The 21037-nt window shown below is 46.5% G+C and overlaps 1 protein-coding gene across 1 annotated transcript in view; it reads right to left on the bottom strand.

Annotated features, from left to right (window-relative positions):
* LOC147700851 (cytolysin tenebrosin-B-like) overlaps positions 1-16060 on the bottom strand; it is a 29562-nt gene extending 13502 nt beyond the window's left edge. The window contains exon 1 of the mRNA XM_086928512.1: positions 15874-16060. Within this exon, the coding sequence (XP_086784638.1) occupies positions 15874-15983 (110 nt within the window). The 5' untranslated portion in view covers positions 15984-16060. The remainder of the gene's footprint in view (positions 1-15873) is intronic.
* Positions 16061-21037: the final 4977 nt, after the last annotated feature.

Here is a 21037-nt window from a genome sequence, read left to right as displayed (position 1 = left end):
CAAGAACTTGTGAAGCCGCGGTTTCAAATCACATGCACAGACACTGCAACACTGGTGACAGTGTATTGCTTATAGCAGTGGTACTATTGTTTTCAAAAAGAGACCGTGTGAAAATGGGTTTGTTAACTGCACTCATCTGAACTCTTGTCTGTTCGCAACTAGAAGACAAGGAGGACCTCCTTCGACACTATGGAAATCTATAGTTGCCAAATTACCCTTTATCTGACAGATCTTTGCTTGCTAGGATTTTTAGACCCATACTTATTACATTAAGAAATCAATAGGAAATTCTACAACGCTAAGCCCTTTTGGTTAAAATCCAGGTCTAGCTGATGGTGTAAAAAAGAGACAAGTCAGTAAGATTTGGGGACATCAATCGCAGAGAGTGCAGTCAAAAGGCACTAATGTGTTATGGGAAACATTGCCAACTACAAATATGAATCTTTTAGTCACCAGTTCTGGTGACAATATCGGTCACAGTGACATTATGCTCAGTGATGTTTCATATCCTTACACCTGTCTTCATAACAACAAGCTTGACAATGGTGCATGGAAGCGCACCTGCACAGCATCTCGATTTGTCCTTAAAAATCTGTAACCTTTAAACAGTGGTTCAGTCATGATTTGATCCGCCATACAAGGCAATACTGCTCTATATATGATATGGGGTGATACCCCCAAACCGGTCCCAGGATGCTTGTTTCCGGTCCAGGGAGGACCTGAGCTGACAGTTCCGGCTGGACTGTTCCCATGGGAGGTGGGAGGGGGGGCAGGGTTTAGACTGATTTGCATATGGGTGGATCCAAACTGGAGTGGCATGGAGAGCAAAACAATGGATTTAAACCATATCTATTGATTGTTGGTGAGTGTTTATAAAGTTTCAGCAATCCGTCCATCATCCTGTGCCTTTTGCTATATATGTTCAGGACAATAATCATGAAACAACCTATACAACAATGGTCAAAATGAAGGCCAACTCAAAATTACAGCTTGCACAGCAATGGCCAAAATCAAGGCACAATGGAAGAATATAATGCTGTACTTACTTAAGATGCATTGCCCCTGATCAGACTCTTAACAATGGTTAACATCCTTTCAAAGTACATTAGCCACCACTACCTACCCATTCGCAATTATGGCCTGAGCAGAAAGTCCGAGTGCATAATGAAGAGAAGGGCAATTAGCTGCTGTTAAGGCCAATAGCGTGTGGGCAGGAAGGCTAGTAGCACCTGTCCCAATACACGTGCAAACAGGCCCCGCCCTCACTGCCTCCCATATGACCCTGCTTCACACACTCACTGAATTAAAACAGGGGAAAATAAGAGATGCTCGTGCCATCTTTCTAACTAAATGAGCCAATTCCATACAGGGTTCGAATATATAATGATGGTGAAGATTGTTGAAAACCAGCAGTACACTGTCTTCATGCCATTACACAAATCCAATCCCCTAAAGCAGGCCCTGAGTGAACACTCAGACAAATGTGGTCACGATTCTTACTAGAATTCAGATTCTGTACACCACCCATTCACCTAACCCTGGGGCCCTCCCTCTGTCACGGGAGTGTGGTACACAAACTCTCTCACACCCCCAACGTCGTATCAGGTCATACACCCGTGACCATGATTGTTTCTGACAAAACATACATGTGCCCAATCCCTCCTTCCGCTCCAGACTGGGGCCTGAATTGAGTCAAGCACAAGTCATCAATGAGTGAAGGATTATGCAACGCCCGTTTAAATATGCAAATCCCATAACACCCTCTCTCTAACTGCCTTAATAAAAGGCCAAGAAGGACGAGGCACAGGCAAGGTCTATCACCTTTCCCCAATAACCATTAAACTCATTTTGCCATGTGAAATGCACGTGTCAGTACACTCTACAGTTACCTATAAACTTTCATATGCGCCTGTCACTGATTTTATAACCCTTAATTAATACAACACCAATAAACACTGCCACACCCAAAACATGGCATGCGCCTTTAAACAAGAAACAAGAGTCACTGTGGTACAACGCCTGTAACCTATCATGCAACTTCCAGCCAGGCCTTTCTTTTGGGAACGTCTAACTCTACCTAACCAATCGTAAACACGCCCAAAATCATCCAATCGAACCCTAGGGCGCAGACTGAACACGCCTGTCTCTGCAGTGCAATGAATGCAAGCCGTGACCTCCTCGCCTATCCCTCCATCATGGGATGCAGTTCAAGCACTGCTCAGCAGAGCCCAGGCACATACTGTGCACCCAGTCATTGACGTCGGAGTACATGCCTGCAACCTATCACACAAACACCAGGGACACAATGACACGGGTTCTTTGTTCAGCACAATAGATAGCTGTGGGTGGGTGGGTGGTAGGTGCTCTTTCCATGAAGAAGAGCCCGGCGGTTCCTCTTACCATCCATGTTCTCCCGGTTGCTGATGTGCTGCAGGTTGCAGCCTGTGCCTCCCGGCTTAGGTCTGTCTAGGGCCGGTAGGACTCCAGCCTGGAATGGGCATTTCTGTGGGACACGCAGTAGGACGCGGTGTTCCCATGGTGCCTCCCCGCAAACTCCCCGCCCGCGTCCGCTTTGAAGGCTTCGCTGCCCCTCAGCTGCTGGCACTGGCGAAGGGGGCCGAGCTCTCGCCCACTGGCACCCCGAGAGGAGCGGGGCTGGGTTATCGGATCCGGCCGCCCTCAGCGGCTAGGCGCCGGACACAGTCATGGGCAGAGCCGGGGACAGACGGGAGAGGGGCTCCTCCCTTCTCAGCCGCACATCTCCTCCCGGCAGGGACTCCCGCATGCACAGCCTCCGCCCGGGGATGCTGCTGCTGCGTGCATGGGAAGCAGGCAGCGGCCCCTAACGCTCCCCACCCAGGGCGGGCTCCGTCGGGGAAACGGGCAGCATTGCGGGCATCGGCGGCCACAGCTGGGGGGGAGGCTTTCCTTTTCCTGGCGTCGGGTCTGCAGCTGGCAGTCTCGCTTCCTCCTGAAACTACTCCCGGCAGGGGCAGGAGGGAGCCGAGGCTCCGGGAAGTGAAGTTTCGGGGCGCACTGAGCGGTGGAGAGGCACCCCAGGCGCTACAGCAAGCACACACCGCCCGGCTCGCACTGTACACTCGTAGAGGATCAGCGCCCTGGTGCCACCAGTTCAGCGCCTGCCACTCATAGCCACCCCCAGTGCTGACAGACCCCACTCTGCCCCGGATCTCACCAACTTTCAAAGAGGATAGGGATTTCTACCTCGCTCAGGCGGCGAGGAGGAAGGGAGTCCTGCAGCTCATCTTCGGGGAAGAAAAAAATGGCGGCCACAAACTTTTGAAATTTTTCGGAATTGGGGGCGTGGTTTTGATGTTCTGAGTGACGGACAACGTCACTGTCTAAAGAACATCAAAAATTACGCCCCCAAATCCGAAAAGGACGGGGCTACATCGGAGTGACTGATCTCTCCTCAAATGGCTGGCCTCCGTTTAGGAAGCCAGCCAATGAAGGAGAGACAGGGCAGGGAGGCGGGACCTTCTGCGCTACTGAGAGTCATTAAATCTCCGGCCTAAGACTGCCCAAGCGCAGCCTTTTAGGCCTTCGACCTAAAAAGGCACTTATCAAAAGCTAAAATCAATCAATTTACAACAAATTTACAATTAATTCGGCAGTTATCATCCCCAAACCATAGTTTAAATCCAGCATCCCACATTTTTCCCTAGTTCTTTCTTGGGTCTATATTTAGATACTCATATGTGTTCTAGAACTTCTCGCCTGCCTTTATCCTAATGAAGTTCACAGCTAACAAGAATCTACTTACAGCAAAAACAAATACGTGGCTGGTGTCTGTTTTTTTCAGTCTTTGCGCCTCTTGGTACGATCTCACACCTATATTTCTACACAGTGGTTTTATCCACCTTTCCTTGCCATCTCATAGGCTGGGCAAAAGAAAAGAACATGAGTAATGTCTTCCCTTATACCCCCAGAGCACAAAGTACATTGGTATCCTTTGTCCATCTTGCCACACATTATTTTAACAATAATATACCGTATCTATACTTCAGGTATAATGCTTTGGCAAGGGGGGGGGTTTACCTCATTTAAACAAGATTCAAAACTTGGGCTAGCTTTGAACAACAGAAATTCACCAGTGATCCATTTGCTCTGTCATTCAGTCTGTTTTCTTCCATATAGGCCCAAAAAGGTGTTTTTAGAATCTTCCTTGAATTTGTTATCATTAGGAGTGGATTATTCCAAAAGTGTGCAAGGCCGATCGTTGTCAGCCATGTCCTAACATGATTAAACCATGAGAGACGACTATAGGTGTCTTGCGGCCACATGCATCATTGTTGCCGTTTGCGATTTCTTAATTGCGAAAATTAAGGAATCGCAATTTAGAAATCGCAAAAGGCTATGCATCAAGAAATCACATTTTTTTTGCGATTTCTGAAAATTTCTTAATTGCGATTCACAATTTGCGAATCGCAATTAAGGAATCCCTTCCCATTGATTCCTATGGGCAAAGAGGCCCATAGGAATCAATTGGAAGTCATTCTCAATTTGCGATAAGCAATTTGCGAATCGCAAATTGAGAATGCAATTTCAAGGGTGCAGGGGGGGGGGTCCGAAGAACGCCCCCCTGCACCCCTGAAATATAACTTTAAGTACATTTTTCACACACACATGCCCTAAGGGCATGTGTGTGTGTAAAATGAAACTTTCAAAATGCACTTTTGTGCATTTTTGAAAGTTTTCGCAAATTACCATGAAGGTCAACTTCATGGTAATTTACCTCTCCCTATTTGCGAATTCGCAAATTTAAAATGCTCATGCATTGCATTTAAGAAATCTCAAATTGCGATTTCCTGAATGCAATCGCAATTTTAGAAATCGCAACATGATTGCGATTTCTAAAACTGCGAAAAACATGATGCATCCCAATTTTGTCAATTGCATTCGCAAACGGCCGTAAATTGCGATTCACACCGTTTGCGAATGCAATTGACAATGATGCATGTGCCCGCAGATCCTTTATCTCAATTAAAGCTGCCCTATAATTTATTAGCTCGGTCGTTGTCCAAATCCTGACCCAAAACATTAGAGGTCTAATAATTACATGGTAGTCTGTTCGCTGCACATTGAGGTCCAGCATCAGTGGCGTTAATGGGGTACGAGTTGGTAATTTAAACAATGCTCTATAGAATTTATTTTCATTCAACTCAAACTCCCTTTTACATGCTGGTCCCCACAATTCTGCACCATATATGGCAGCAGATTGTACTTTAAACTTAAAAACCACAAGCGCAGGAAGAACTGCTTTTTTGGGACTATTACCGTGTTTTTTTAGGATTGGTAGTGTATTCTGTGTGAGCAAGAGCTTGCTCTTTTCAATCTGGGTTTTCCAAGACATTTTTGAATCAATTGAGACACCCAAATACGTAAAGTTAGAGACATATACTATTCTTTGTCCATTTAAAACCATGTTACCATTAAAAGACCTATGAGGATTTATCGCCATATACTTGGTTTTGTTTGTGTTAATCTCTAGGCCTTTTTTGCTACAGTAGATTTGGAAAATATTGAGCAAACTTTGCAAACCCTTCGGTGTTTGTGAAACTAAGATGGTATCGTCCGCAAATAAAAGAGCGGGTACCCTCTCACCTCCCAGTTTTTGGGGCATCATTACTACAGCTTTTTAAAAAACTGGGGATATCATTTACAAATAGGGAAAACAAAGTTGGTGCTAAAACACATCCTTGACGGACGCCCCTTTTTATTGGTATTGCACCAGTCCTTTCACCTTCCGGTCCCCACCTCACCTTTGCATAATTATTGTGATGTAATCTAATTAATAGCTCCAAGAGGTTTGCCGGTAGCCCCATGCTGTTGAGTGCTTCCCATAGCAAGTGCCTCGGAATAAGGTCGAAAGCTGCTCTAAGGTTAACAGATGCCACATATAAGTGGCCCTTTCTTAGATTAACATATTTCCAGCACATGCAAGCGAATCTGAACACCTGATCTATGGTACTAATTTTGGCTCTGAATCCTGCCTGGAATTTAGTTAAAATCTGCTCATCATCAATCCAGAGATTGATACGATATAAAATGTGCATTGCGTATATTTTTTGTAAAATGTCGATTAAACTTATCGGGCGGTAGTTCACTGGATCACTCCTATCGCCCTTTTTAAAAATACAGATGATTTCAGCACCCCTCCAAGTTTCAGGGATTTCTGCTCCTATCGCTACAAAGTTACATAGGAGGTTAATGTAAGGTTCCCATACGCTAGTATTGTGTTTATACAAATCTCCCGGGATCTTATCTAATCCAGGAGCTTTACTAGCTTTAACTTAGTTGATGGCCATAATTGTTTCTTGTAGGGTAAATTTTAATTTACCTGCACTCAAGTTTAGTACTAGTCCCTCGCTTTCAGAGCTACATATTCCCGGAACTGAGTATAGTTTAGTAAAATGTTCTACCCAAGTTGCTTCATCCAAGTAAACTTCCCTGGAGTCCCTTTCTTTCCTTATGCCATTTGCAAGAATATTCCCAAAAATTCTATGGTCTCTGTTTTTCGATGCCTCCAACATTCCTGCCCATGTTTCTTCATCCCAGGTTGATTTAGCATTTTCAAATGCTTTCTTATACCTAGCCCTGGCTTCCCTAACTATCTGACCTTCTTTATGTTTAATAGCTTGTACCAATTCAGTTTTGGCTCTACGACAGTCTTTATTATACAAGGCTTTCCCATTTGAAGTTTGGTTACCAATTTCTTTCCCCTTTTTAACTGTTTTTGTAATCAATGGGACAATTGCCTTAGAGTAGCTATTATGCAGTTCCATAAATGTGTCCATATTCTCTATTTCCAAACTGTATGGACCAAAGGTATCCGCCAAAGTGTCGTAGATTTGTGCCAACATCTCGCCTCGCTCCAAAATATGCGCCCATTTGACTGTACGTCGATTGTTACTCACTATGACATTGTCCATTTGGTTGGATGGAATGCTCGTGTTGTCTGGTAAGCTGGACATCAACCCGCCATCTAAAACAAGAGTAAGTGGGCGGTGATCACTCTCCATCCTCAAATCAATTCTAAAATCAACAGCATATGGCCATATATCATAGGATAGGATTATATAATCTATTTTGGTTTTGGTAAGACCTCTACAGAATGTGGGGTGTTTTCCCTCATCCAAGGGGAGATGGCCATTACATGCCCTTATGCCATGAGTCACGGTTAGTCTCAATATTTGCAGGGCTAAAGCGGAGCATGAGACCTTTTTTGTACTTGTTAAAGAAGGAATTTTGTTTGCCAGGTCTTCATCATCTAGGATCTTGTCGAGCCCATTAATGGGTTCGAAATTACAGTTGAGGTCTCCACAAATTACTATTCCTACGCCTGAGTCTACTGAATTTAATATACTGTCCAGCTACCCAATTGTCTTAGACTCTTTTGATCCAGACCCTGGTCAATTATAAACATTATAGATATGCAATATCCTATTTGCCCTGGTTGTTATGTTAATGCCTAGAATATCTAGGTAGTTTGTCACTATTTGTTTTATACTAATGCTCAGACTAACTTTCACCCAGATTACTAAGCCACCAGAGGGTCTTCCTCTTATTGATATCATTGTATCGATATGTGGATAGCGATGTCAAGCTCATAATTTAAAGCACTGAACCCTTTGAACAGTGAACTTGGTGCCCGATGTAGGTAATAGTGAAATACCGAATTCTAAATACCGAATTTTACCGATTCGGTATTTAGAAATAGGTATTTCAGATGTACGTAAGAATTTGGTAAAAAATACTGAATCCTTAATATCGGTTATTACCGAATCGGTAATTGATATTCGGTAATAACGAATACCTACCCATTCTATTCCTATGGGCTTGGAGGCCCATAGGAATGAATGAATTAATGTTAAGACATTCGGTATTACTGAATCGGTAATCTCTGGAGGTATTTCAAGGGTGCCAGGGTGTCCACACCCTGTTGCACCTCTGAAATGTGCACGTGTGCATATGTGGCACACATGCATGCCCTAAGGGTATGGATGTGTGCCACATGGCACTTCAAAAAAAGCAAGAAAGTGCTTTTTTAAAGGAATTCGGTAATTACCACCAACTTGAAGTTGGTGGTAATTACGGATTCCTTAAGGTCCAAAAGCACTCTTATATGTGCTTTCTAATTGCATTTAACGAATCGGTATTACCGATTCCTTAAATGCAAGGCCAATAAGGAATCGGTATTAAGGAATCTGTATTTACCGATTCCTTGTTACTGATTCCTTCCCTACTTCAGGAATGGCTAAATACCGGTCGGTAACGGTGAAATTTACCGAATTTCACCGTTACCGACCGGTATTTGGGCCACCTACATCGGGCCCTTAGTTCTGTTGTGCTAACAGATGTTTTACCAAACTTTATTCTCCCCTAGCATATTCCCGAAGCCCAGTTCCATTCCCCAAATGATGGTTAACCCAGCACCTGAAATCTTGATTTAATTGCAACATTTGGCTGGTTGTGTCGCTGTGTTTCATATTTTAGCATGTTAGTGCTTTAGCCTTGCGAAAGTACTATGCTAGTACATTATTCATGAAATGTACTACTCAGTAGGACAGGATTCACCACATATTCACACATTCTTGAAAGGAGTGCTTCAGTTGCATTGAACTTCTTTTTTACAGGAGCTGCTTCATTCTCTTGCAGTTGTAGACCATTGCATCAGGGAAAGTGTTAGAAATGGGATTTTTTGCAGGCTAGGGCATGGGCAAAAGCCAGGCAGAAACCACCACTCTAGTCAGGATAAGGGAGTTACACTACTAAAATAACCCCTGCTCAACCCCTTGGTAGCTGGCAACTACAAAAGGACACCACACTAGTTTAGAAGAATATCCAATATTTTTTATATATTGAAGACAAGACTAAAAACGATAAAAATCCACAATACAGTACTTAAAAATCCACTGTTATCAAAATACACTTTAAAAACAGTTCCTTGATGTCAATAGCTCCATCCGGGGCTATCACGGCATCGTGAGCAAACAAATCCAAACAGTTCTCGTTGACGGCGGCGTCGCTGGCCAGCTACAATGTCAGGAAGATTCGCAAACAGTACGTTTTTGAAACACAGGGCGTCGGCGACCTCTCATTGAACTTCCAAAAACACAGCGTCTGCAGGCATCGGTTCCGAAGGTCGGTGTAGGAGTTGTCGTGGCCCTCGAAGTCACACGCGTTGCAGGTTGATCCACTCTCTGTTGGAGTCAGGAGCGCTGGCGTCGGCAGGTGTTGGGTGCTGTGGTGCGAAGTGTTTTTTTTTTTTAGCAATCCCAACTTCCGGGTAGATCGGATCGACGCCGAGACATGGGGTCTCTCTCATCCCAATGACTTTGACACTGATTCGTGTCTCTAAGGGTCCTTGACCTCTACAATAGTAACGCAACTATTTCCTGGTAGACGAATTTGTCCTTCTTAGACCCCGTATCGGCTTCACCTTGCTCACTGATTATCATTCAGTGGAATAAATCTACGGTCGTATTCTGACTGACACATGCTGCTAACTTAACATTTCTTGTCATTGGACTTGGAATCATCAGTGCTTTTTATCAGCTGAGAACCTCGCATTTGCGATTGACTCTTTTCCTACCCAGACCCCCAGCGGTCAAGGGATCATCCATTCCATCTATTACGACTTGGCCCTGAAGAGTCAGAGTTGACTGCTCTCTGACGAAACACATGTCGGCTGGTCTCTATGCAAACAAGCTTTAAAAGCAAACAAGAAAAGACGTGGCGATTTCTTGTCTATTTGTACATTACATGAACATACTCTGTGTTTTGATCTTATGTGTGCAGAGGTCCTTGGTTATTACAGCGTCCGCAGGCGTCGGTTCCGCAGGTCGGTGGAGGAGTTGTTGTGGCCCTCAAAGACACACTCGTTGCAGGTCGATCTACTCTCTGTTGGAGTCAGGAGCGTTGGCGTCGGCAGGTGTCGGGTGCTGCAGTGCAAAGTGCAGTGGTGCGGCGTGCGGTGCCCTCAGGTCGTGGTGCAAGCAGCAGCTCGGTGGCGGCATCAGATGTCGTTGTCGGTGAGACCAGGGTGGTGGTGCAAGATGAAGGTGGTGCTTGTCACTGTGCTGGCAGGTCACGGTGCAAGTAGCTGCGTCGTCGTTGCTGAAGCACTGTAGTTGGCTGACGAACGGTAGTTGATGGTGCTGGTGTCGGTAGGCCAAGGCTGCGTTGCGGGATGAGGGCAGTGCATTGTGTAACTTTACGAGCAGTGCCCTCGAACCACGGTGCAAGCAGCGGATAAACTCAAAGGCGGAAAGATAAAGGGAACCTGATCAAAGCTGATTAACTTAAAAGCACAGGACGGAGCCCAAACAGGATAAGAGAACCGGCCACGGCCAATCAGCACAATGTAGCACTTCCGAGCCTAAGCCCCCTGCCATCCCCCCACCCACCCTGCCAGCTCCTCCATAAAACGCCATTTTTAAAAGCCCTCTTGGCTGAATGTTTAAATGTGGGATAGGGTTTGGCTGTGGTAAAGACCTCCTCAGCCCACCTGAGAAGACTAGTGATTTCATAAAGTGCTGGTAACCTTGTTATTGTGGTGACTAATTTGTGCTGCAATTTGAGCGTCTCGCTCTTGCCCCCCATACCAAAGACTTACAGCCAGATTCATGAAGCAAAATTGCGATCGCAATAGCTGCGAAAAAAGCTATTGCGAGCGCAATTGTCTAAAACGGTATTCTTGATTAAAAAAGCGAATTCGCAAACACAGAATAGCGAAATCGCAAAATTATTCGCAGAATCCCGGCAGTAGCCCAATAGTGAATCTGAAATTGCGAGAAATCACGGATTCTGCGAATAAAATTGCAAAATCGCAATACAATCGCAATCGCTATTCAAGAAAAATCGCAATTAGCGAAAAACCCGAAAATCGCTTTTTGCGAGGCGCAATTTAAGGACAACCCAAAGCAGGTGGTAACCATCAAGGCAAAGCAAAACATTTTTTGAAAAACCATTTCCCAATCAGTAACAGGTGCTGGCCTGCCCAAACAAACTTAAGGAGATGCAGCAGCAGCATTAGGAGTCTCACAATGCCAGGACTCTACATGGTGGTCAGGCGGCGAAGGCTACAGCGAGCAGCACGGATCAGACGTAGGATCCAGGAGAGGATATTCCGCCAGCGGGTCACCCTACTGGGCCAAACCAGAAAGCAAGTATACGCAAAGTACCGCCTGAATGGGCCAATGATCATCAAGCTAATTCAGGACCTTGACCCCCTGATGCAGCACCCAACAAGGCGGACCAATGCCGTGCCCACACATTTCCAGGTATTGTGCAGCCTGCACCTTCTGGCCTCCGGGAGCTTCCAGGGGATAGTTGCCGCTGCTGGGGGGATATCCCAGCCCACCATGTCCCACTGCCTAAGGAGTTTCCTAGATGCAATGCTGACCCAGCTACACCACCACATCAAATTTCCCACCAGCCAACAGGACTTGGATGAGACCAAGCATCAATTCTACAATGTTGCGCAATTCCCACATGTGATAGGATGCATAGACTGTACAGACATCCACATCTGCCCACCAGCTGAAACGGAGTACATGTACCGCAACCGCAAGTCCTACCACTCCCTCAACATCCAGATGGTGTGCAATGCTAAGACATACATCACGGACATAGTGGCACAGTACCCGGGGAGCACACATGACTCCTTCATATTCCGGCACTGCGGCCTCCACACACGACTGGCCAGGGGAGACTTTAGTGAAGGACACCTACTTGGTAAGTACACTTGGCCCACAATGTTACACTGTGATGAAGTAGCTGCGCTGCACAGGCACTGACCCTCTGCTCCTCTCATTCAGGTGACATTGGCTACGCCCTCCGTGAATACCTCCTCACCCCATACCTCAACCCTGCTACACCACAGCAATGGCATTACAATGTAGCACACATACGCACAAGGAATTGCATTGAGAGGACATTTGGGCTACTGAAGAGCAGATTCCGCATACTGCACAAGACTAGTGGGGCCATGTACTACAGTCCTGATGTGTGCTGCCGCATTGTGGCTGTGTGTGCAATACTGCACAACATTGCTACCAAGCACCGGATACCTGTAGAGATCTCTGGCAGTGAGTCGGAAGGGGACAACCGGCCACCTGCACATGTGCGTCATGCTCGCGGGGAACATCCTGCTGAAGGACACAGACGGCGCAACCACATCACAATGAACTGTTTCTAGTGCACCCACTCCCCTCACCCAAAAATTCACATATGCATGCCAATGGAAATAATGACAGGAGGCAGATGTACGATGGTTGAATAAATATTATTGTTGAAGGCACAATAATACTGACATTTTGAAATTATTTACATGTGAGTAGTATTGCGCCATACTGCTCAAAGTCATAAACACGACATGCTTCTGTCATCAGCATGTCCCTGCCAATGGATAGTAATGTCAAGTGCGCCTCCGGCGCGCGGCACCCAATCGCCTCTCAGGCTCATCCTCAGGGAGGGCACGTGAACCCGCAGTGGGCCTGCTGCTGCGGCATAGGACACTGACCTGTGAGGCAGACAGGCTGCTGACACTCGAGGTCCCCTCACTAGTGTCATCCCCACCACCATTGGCTGGGCCAGTTGGATGTAATGCCAGTACAGCACTGGTCACCTGCTCCAGTACACGCGCCACATCCTCGCAGCATTGCACCATATGCTGCTGCATTGCCAGGGACCGACGTGACAGCTGGGAGGTGGCATTACCTATCACGTAGTTGGAACGCGTGTAGGCGGATAGGCGCGTTAGTAGCTGGCGGTGGCGGGTGATGTTGCGCTGCGAGATGATGGCCGCTGTGTTTGCCTCCATGGCAGTTGTCATCCTCTCTATTCTATCCGACACATTTGCTACATTTCTGCCAATGTTGTGTAGCTGGAGTTGGATTGCACCTTGGCGTCGTGCCTGCAATTGATGGATGCGCAGCATGCGGCGCTCAATGCTGAGCCCTGGCACACGCACAGCCATCCCCCTCCTGCCGCTGCGTGCTGTGCTCTGCTGCCGCTCCCTGCCATGCCTGCTGTGCTGGCTGGCCACAGTGGGTGTGCGCAGTGTCGCCGGTCTAGCAGCACCTGATGTTGAGGGTGCCGCTGGTGGTGGTGTTGCAGCTGCCAATGGTGCAGCGCCTGATGGAGCTGGCGCTGATGTTGGTGGTCTAGCAGCTGCCAATGGTGCAGTGCCTGATGGAGCTGGCGCTGATGGTGGTGGTCTAGCAGCAGGCAATGGAGCAGCACCTGATGGAGCTGGCGCTGATGGTAGTGGTCTAGCAGCTGCCAATGGAGCAGCGCCTGATGGCGCTGGCGCTGATGGTGGTGGTCTAGCATCAGGCAATGGAGGAGTGCCTGATGGAGCTGGTTGTGTGGCTGTTGGCTCCTCCTCTGCATCCTCTGCTGCCTCGTCTATCTGCAGCCTATTGCTGTCGCTGCTGTTGTTGTCTGCGCCACCTGTGATGGAAAGTGGACGTAGATTAATTGCATGTATCTTTCCCTTGTGCAGTTGCTACATGCATGCTGGCTGACATTCCCTGACTGGCTGTGGCATTGCGTACTTTGGGACATGTCTGGCTGCATTGGAGTTTTTGTACATTGTGGGCAGACTACATATCCCACAATGCATTTGGGCATATCCTAATGTGCATGGATTGCATGACTGGGGTTGATTATGGGAGGCTATAGGGTCATGGCCATTGTTAGGGGACAGGGTGGCAGTCGCATGCCACTTACCTTGGCTGTCTTGGGTAGGTCGGGATGAGTCCAGAGGGATGACCCCTATACATGCCTCTCGCTGAAGTGTGTCCTCCCCACGATCCTCCATGGGGGTGTTGGGAGGGACTGTTGGTTCTCCACCTCCAGTTGCCTGGCTCTCGCCCAGCCTCTCTGCCACCCTCTCCTTGGCACGACCTCGGAGGTCGTACCACCTCTTTTTTAAGTCGTCTATGGAACTCTGTGTCACCCCCACAGCGTTGACTCTGGCGCGGATCCCCAGCCACAGTCGGCGTTTCTCGACCTCTGGAACCCTCCAGGAGTCCTTGCCTAATAGTTTGGTGTGGTTTTGGCACATCCATCTATTAGGTGCTCCAGCTCCTGCTCAGAAAATTTCAGCTTGCGCTTGCGCCTGGTGTCACTGGGCCCTGCTGCTGCATCCTCTGCCATTGCTGCAGTCTCAAATGTGAAAGATTTCCAAGTCTGGAGGTGTTCTGAGAGGTGCTCTGTATGATGCAGCTTCGATCTCTGCCTCACTGTTCTAAATGGGGGTGGGAACTGCCTGCTTCCTGGTTGTGATGTCATCACTGGGCTCGAAATGCGACTTCACGTTTTTGCAATCTCGCTATTTGCGATATCGCTATTCCTACATGGATTTGGACGGATTTCGCGATTTTTCTGCAATTTTTAAAAATCGCTATCGCCTTTTGCGGCCGCTTGCGATTCGCTTTATTTTATCGCAGAATTTGATGAATGCCGTTCTGCGAATTCTAAATTGCGATTCGGTATTAATAACAATTTAAAATTCGCAGAATTCGGTTTTCATGAATCAGGCTGTTAATTACAGAGTTCCCAGATAACAGTCTAACAACAAGCATTTGCAATGCAATAGGTTTTGCATTTGCGAGACATTGAGCCATTGGCATTGCAAATGACAGTCAGGGCCTTTTATATGTGTTAATATTCAAAACAGATAAATAAAAGGCATTGTCATTTATAATGGCAATAGCTTAAACTCTCAGTAATGTGAGATGTATTGCATTGCAAATGCTCATTTCACTTTCTTAGACAAAATGGGGCACACCGCATACTGCAATGTTTATGCTTGTGAGCAAATGCTAAATGTTTACCAACAATTGTGTGAGAATCTTATATTAAGTTAGGCTCCACGCCTCTAAATTATTCAATAAAAGATGATATACGTCTCTACACATTTATATTTCTATACAGTGGCGCAACAAGGGGAGGGGGGAGGTCCCCTTTTTCGCGGCCGCTGTGGGCAGCGAAAGCAGTGACTCCTACCGTGCTTTTAACGTATCTGTTATTATACAAGTTCCTGATAATTTTTGGACACAGAACTTAATAAATTAGTTTGTAAAGAAGATCAATAATGCTGTCTGAGAGCAAATCATTTTACAGTTTTTATCATTACTCATGTCGAAAGACCAAATCTGTTGGATGCACGGTACTGTTAAGATCCACTGCAGCAAAAACAAACACATGTAACTAAACATGGAAAAAAGGAAGATGTATGAATTTTCATATAATTTCCTTTAAGGTGCAGCTTAATTGAATCCTTCGAAATGCACATACATAGAAATAATAAATATGCTGACGCAATTTTCATTAGTGGGGTCTAGATAACACGTTTAAATATCTTAACATGGGCTAGTGTGGTGGAGGTCTTTCTCACATTTCAAACATGCACTGGCAAAATCATATAAGCTCAAATACATTTACATTTACATTTACAACAGGCAGCTTATAACTAAAAGTACCTTTTGACTAGTGAATTTGTGGGCTACTGGAAGAATGTAAACAGGAGTCAATGGTCAATGATTTGAGAATTGAGTTTAAGAATGTGTGACCTAAAGCATGGATGGTGAGCATGCACTTAGCGAAGAGTCAGTGTTTGAATGTAAATGTCCGCATTTTCAATTATCGGCCAGTCCAATTGCTTTTACCAATGCTTTTTTCCCATTGTGTAACCTACTGTACATTGATAGCAAATTCCTGGTATAGAGCACAGCGTAAAAGCCCAGTAAAATAACACGCTTGGCAGCAAACATTAATGGATCAGAGGAAGGTTGGGTACCAAGGAAGCAGGGGTTCCGATGGTGGACACGTGTAGCTCACCTGGGGCCTTTCAGGGTGAGAGACTTGGTGGCGTTGGCGATCTCGATTCCCACACACCTGGTGGTGGTAAGCTGCAGCATCATCTCCTCGATGGACATGCTCTGGGTCATCCTCACTAAAGACCTGGTGCCACTTGGTTGTCACTGAGTGCTCTCCGCACTGTCTTCTCTTCTCTTGGTTGAAGGGAGTGGAGTGGCAAAGGTATCTGAGAGGCTTCAGCCCAGCCTCCTTCCAGCACAGCGACCACAGGGTATTTCCAAGACACGCCCCGGATGTTGAAGTGAGCTGATCTCAGGCCAAGGTCCATCATCGTCTGAAAGCACCAGAACAGATGAAGGGCGGCCATGCAACACGGATGCAGTAGACGTGCGTTCATATTAAATGTTGTGAGCGTTCGAGGACTCATCTTTTCTACTCTGCATATTAAGAATAAAAGGACACGTTAAGTTACACGGCTCTTTAGGGCAGCAGGAGTCCAGTTACGCCCTGCGTGGTTTTCTGTAGTGTTCCCGATCGCTGGATGCGATGGTAAAGATCACACGAGGCTTCGGCGGTTGTAACCGCAGGCCTTGTTTCTTGTTCCTTGCTAAGCTCTTCCTCTGGCTGAGGGGAGCGGTTCTCTTTTGCCGAAACGAGCATTTCCATTCCAGTTCCCCCGGCACCTCTTCACACAGAGGCCTCTGCTCCCATTCACCAGACGTCCAGCACATGTCTGCACAGTTATTCCTCATTCCAAGGTGTCTCCTTCATAGTGTGTGGAAGACCATAAGGAGGAGGTACCAACCAATAATGTGAATATATTATTGTGATGACTAGTGAGGCTTCTGTACATTTGCAATGAATGTCTCTTCCAGATGTTTTCGAACCTGCCACGGGCAACCAGTGAAGAAATAAGGAATGACACGTTCGCTTACACGCTGTTTATAATTAATTGTCCGAAAAGTTAGCATAGTATTGTTAATTTGGCAAACACTTGGCTTGCACGAGCGTTCATCGAGAGACTCTGAGGCCTGGTCGGTGTGGATCCAGCCACTACAACTCCTTCTGGGTCATCGTACTAACCCCGCCGCTGCTTGAGAGGCCGTGGCGGGGCGGGGCCCATGCTGAGGGGCCCCTTCAATGTGGCCTAGCGAGGGGGGGGGGAAGCTTTCCTTCAGCCTACAAGTTCCCGCAAGGGGAGATGCTGGCACGCTGCAGAGCACATCATAAATAAATAACACATAGAAACAAACCTAAATACTTCACATCGTCACCCGAACTTGTCGACAATCATTTTTCTATCTAACTCAATAAAAACATTAAATTGCGCCTAGGTCAGTGTAGCACGAGCACCCCAGACCTTTCAAACCCCCTAAAACACAAATAAATAAAACAGAAGGTCTGACTGGGTGCTGCGCGGGTGTGTTTTTCAGCCTGCAGACACATTTCAGCAGCGGGGCTTCCGCCCAGTGAGCCTTCCTGGCAGAGTGAAGAGACCCCAGAGATGGCAGAGTGAGGAGACCCCAGAGATTGCTGCAGGAAAGACACGTGGAGCACTGAAGGACTTCCGCGACTGCGAGGCCTGGACTGACCGCCAGGGGGTGTGTGCTCTCCGGGGGAGGCAGGGGCTGCAGAGGAGGCTCCAGGGACATGAACAGCGGCTTTCACAGAGCCCCCAAGACCCAAGTGCAGTTACTCGGATCCTTAAACATGGGGTCAAATTAGTCAAACCCAACTGGCTTATTAAACCTTTGGGGGGCATATCAACAAGGTGGCGATAAAAAATTATCAATGGGCACGCTAACAAGCATTGCGACAAGAAAGGTAGAGCTAACCTTGGTTACCGCTACTTTCCTTACGCCTGCTTTTCGTTTGACTAAACGATGTTAGTCAATGGGTGATGGATTATAGGTCTGAGACCACCCAGCCCTATCAGCAAGCATATCGCAGTTTTCCATGGAACATCGCTGGAAAACCAGGGATGTTCCATGGAAAACATCGCTATCTCAGGAATAATTATCGCCATTGCGCTATGCTTTGGTAATACAGCGCTAGCATGGCGATAATTATCTGAGAGAGCAGGCGATAAAATTCTTCACGCTAAGGGCGGCCAGCAATAATTATCGCTGTCGCTTGTTGATATGTCACAAGGTAAGTCCACAGTAACTTGTTGCAGGAGTTACACCAGAGCCACAAAAATTAAGTGTCACATGTGGGTTGCAGAGTGTATTTACATCACTGCCAGGTGTAACTGCAATAGACTCGCTTCAGATCTATGAACAGAGCCTAACTGGGCCTCATTTATGGCATTTTGGCTCAGGGCAGGGCAGCAAGTCAGCTTGCTGCGCTGTCCTACGCCAAAGTGAAAGGGAAGGAATGCACAGTATTTAAGTAATAAAACGCACCCCTGTCCTTTCTGCCAGTGCTGATGCCATTTCGGCAGCCTAGCGCCAATGTAGGCACCCTGGTGCAAAGGTGTCTCTGTTGCAGGCAGGATTGTTTTAGTGCAGGAAGTGTCACCTTCCTGCACAAAAACAATTACATGAGGCATTTCCCCTTTCTATGTGTGATGCGGAATGCAGCACACATGGAAAGAGGAATAAACAAGGAGAAATAAACGTATGCCTCCTTTTTACTCCTCACCTCCTGAGGCATTCAGATTTGATGCTTCCCCAGTTTTACATCACTTTGTAAATATGGGAGTGTCAAATTCTTTGGGTGGTGCATGGGAAAACCCACTGCAACGCTCATGGAACGCTTCCTGGGTGCAGAGTACCGCTATGCTATGATTTGTGCTGCATCACCTTACCCATGATTTATGAGGCTACTGAAAGTTACGCAGTGTGGCTCTGCATGGCTTCATAAATCTTTATGAGAGCACTGCGTCACACGTGTACCAGTTTATGTGGTGCAAAAGTGATGCAGGGCTCTTATAAATAAGCCCCCTACTGTAGCTGCAGCAGCAAATGTAAAAAGAAACAATTGTGATTTGTAAAAAAAGTCTACTTTTCAACAGTACCTAAGTGGCAGGAAGATTGGGAGGTTTAATTACTGGCCGCTCTTGCTATAATTTGGGAGAGGGAAGTGAACTGCAACTGGTGACTTAACAAAGGACTAGCCTGGAGTCGAGTCTTTTGACATGTTTATATTAAACAGGATTACGTGTGAAAACTGCTTTTGAACTGAGCTCTGTCCAAGCCAGCCTCCTCCTGCTCACACTTGAAGGAATTCTGTATCTACAACCAGACAGGGAATGTTTGCAGGGGTGGGTCCTCATTTCAACACGGCTGTAGGTGTTTCAGACCCTAGGACATGGGTACCTCCACCTTAGAAGACCCAGAACAGGGTACTCTCGACAGTGTGCTGGAAAGCAAACAGAAACAGCTGAAAAAAGTAAGCAGGCTGGACTGTGAGGATTGGATCAATAGCGACACCTACCACTAGTTAGTGTGCATGACAAATGTCCTACCCACCACCACCTTAGCTGATCCAAACTGAACTTAGCAGATGTGAGAGGTGCCAGGGGAGGATGTCTGCCTGCTGTCTGCCCAAAGAAGGACCATTATCTGGATCTCCTGACTCTTGCATCTGAGCTCTGCAGGTGTCCTCAGAGGTCAGGAAAGTTGGACTGCTGTACATGAGCTGAAATGGCTGAAGAAGAAATATCCCAGGGTTCCAGTAATCTACTTCCTTCCGAAGATACATAAGCAGCTGCTAGAACCACAGGGACGTCCAATCGTTTCGGGGTGTGATTCTATTCCAGAACCCATATCTAAGTATGTGGATGTGTTCCTTAAGCCATTCTTGGTAGAAGTAGAATCGTACTTGAGAGATACGACCGACTTCATAAAGAAGGTAGAGGGAGTGGCACTTACTCCTCTATTTCTGTCTCACTCTCTCTCTCCTGCCCCTTCACTGTCTTGGCCTCTCCACTCTTCCTCAGTTTCCGCCTCACTCTCTCCTGCCCCTTCACTGTCTTGGCCTCTCCACTCTTCCTCTATTTCTGTCTCACTCTCTCGTGCACCTTCACTGTCTTGGCCTCTCCACTGTTCCTCTATTTCTGTCTCACTCTCTCCTGCCCCTTCCCTGTCTTGGCCTCTCCACTCATCCTCTATTTCCGTCTCACTCTCTCCTGCCCCTTCACTGTCTTGGCCTCTCCACTCTTCCTCTATTTCTGTCTCACTCTCTCCTGCCCCTTGACTGTCTTGGCCTCCAAACTCTTCCTCTATTTCTGTTTCACTCTCTCCTGCCCCTTCCCTGTCTTGGCCTCTCCACTCATCCTCTATTTCCGTCTCACTCTCTCCTGCCCCTTCACTGTCTTGGCCTCTCCACTCTTCCTCTATTTCTGTCTCTTTTTCTCCTGCCCCTTCACTGTCTTGGCCTCTCCACTCTTCCTCAGTTTCCGTCTCACTCTTTCCTGCCCCTTCACTGTCTTGGCTTCTCCACTCATCCTCTATTTCCGTCTCACTCTCTCCTGCCCCTTCACTGTCTTGGCCTCTCCACTCTTCCTCTATTTCTGTCTCTCTCTCTCTCTCCTGCCCCTTCACTGTCTTGGCCTCTCCACTCTTCCTCTATTTCCGTCTCACTCTCTCATGCCCCTTCACTGTCTTGCTTCTGTTTATTGTATTTGCACAAATCTAATATCTTGGTCTATTCCTTTTCAATAATCAGGCATTTTTGTTTATTAGGTGTTTATGTTTTTGATGTGTTTATTTATAGGCATTATCTATCTATCTATCTATCTATCTATCTATCTATCTATCTATCTATCTATCTATCTATCTATCTATCTATCTATCTATCTATCTATCTATCTATCTATCTATCTATCTATCTATCTCTCACCCTCACTCTATCTGTCTATCGCCCTCACTCTATCTATCTATCGCCCTCACTCTATCTATCGCTCTCACTCACTCTATCTATCGCCCTCACTCTATCTATCTATCGCCCTTACTCTATTTATCTATTGCACTCACTCCATCTATCGCACTCACTCAGTACCACCACTCAGGGGCACCATATCATCAATTTGTGCAACCATTCAACAACAACTGGTTCAAACATGTTCTCTCAATGTCTCAAACTTTATTACAAATGTCACAAAAAGATGTTAATATTTTACTTCTGTTCTTGGATTTTCGTCACAATAAAATACACTTAACACAATCTTCACAAAAGTTAT

Source organism: Lissotriton vulgaris, chromosome 7 (genome assembly GCF_964263255.1).
Source record: "Lissotriton vulgaris chromosome 7, aLisVul1.2, whole genome shotgun sequence".
Taxonomy (NCBI): Eukaryota; Metazoa; Chordata; class Amphibia; order Caudata; family Salamandridae; genus Lissotriton; species Lissotriton vulgaris.
The sequence above is the reverse complement of the archived record's forward strand: the minus strand, read 5'-3'. Positions and strand labels throughout refer to the sequence as shown.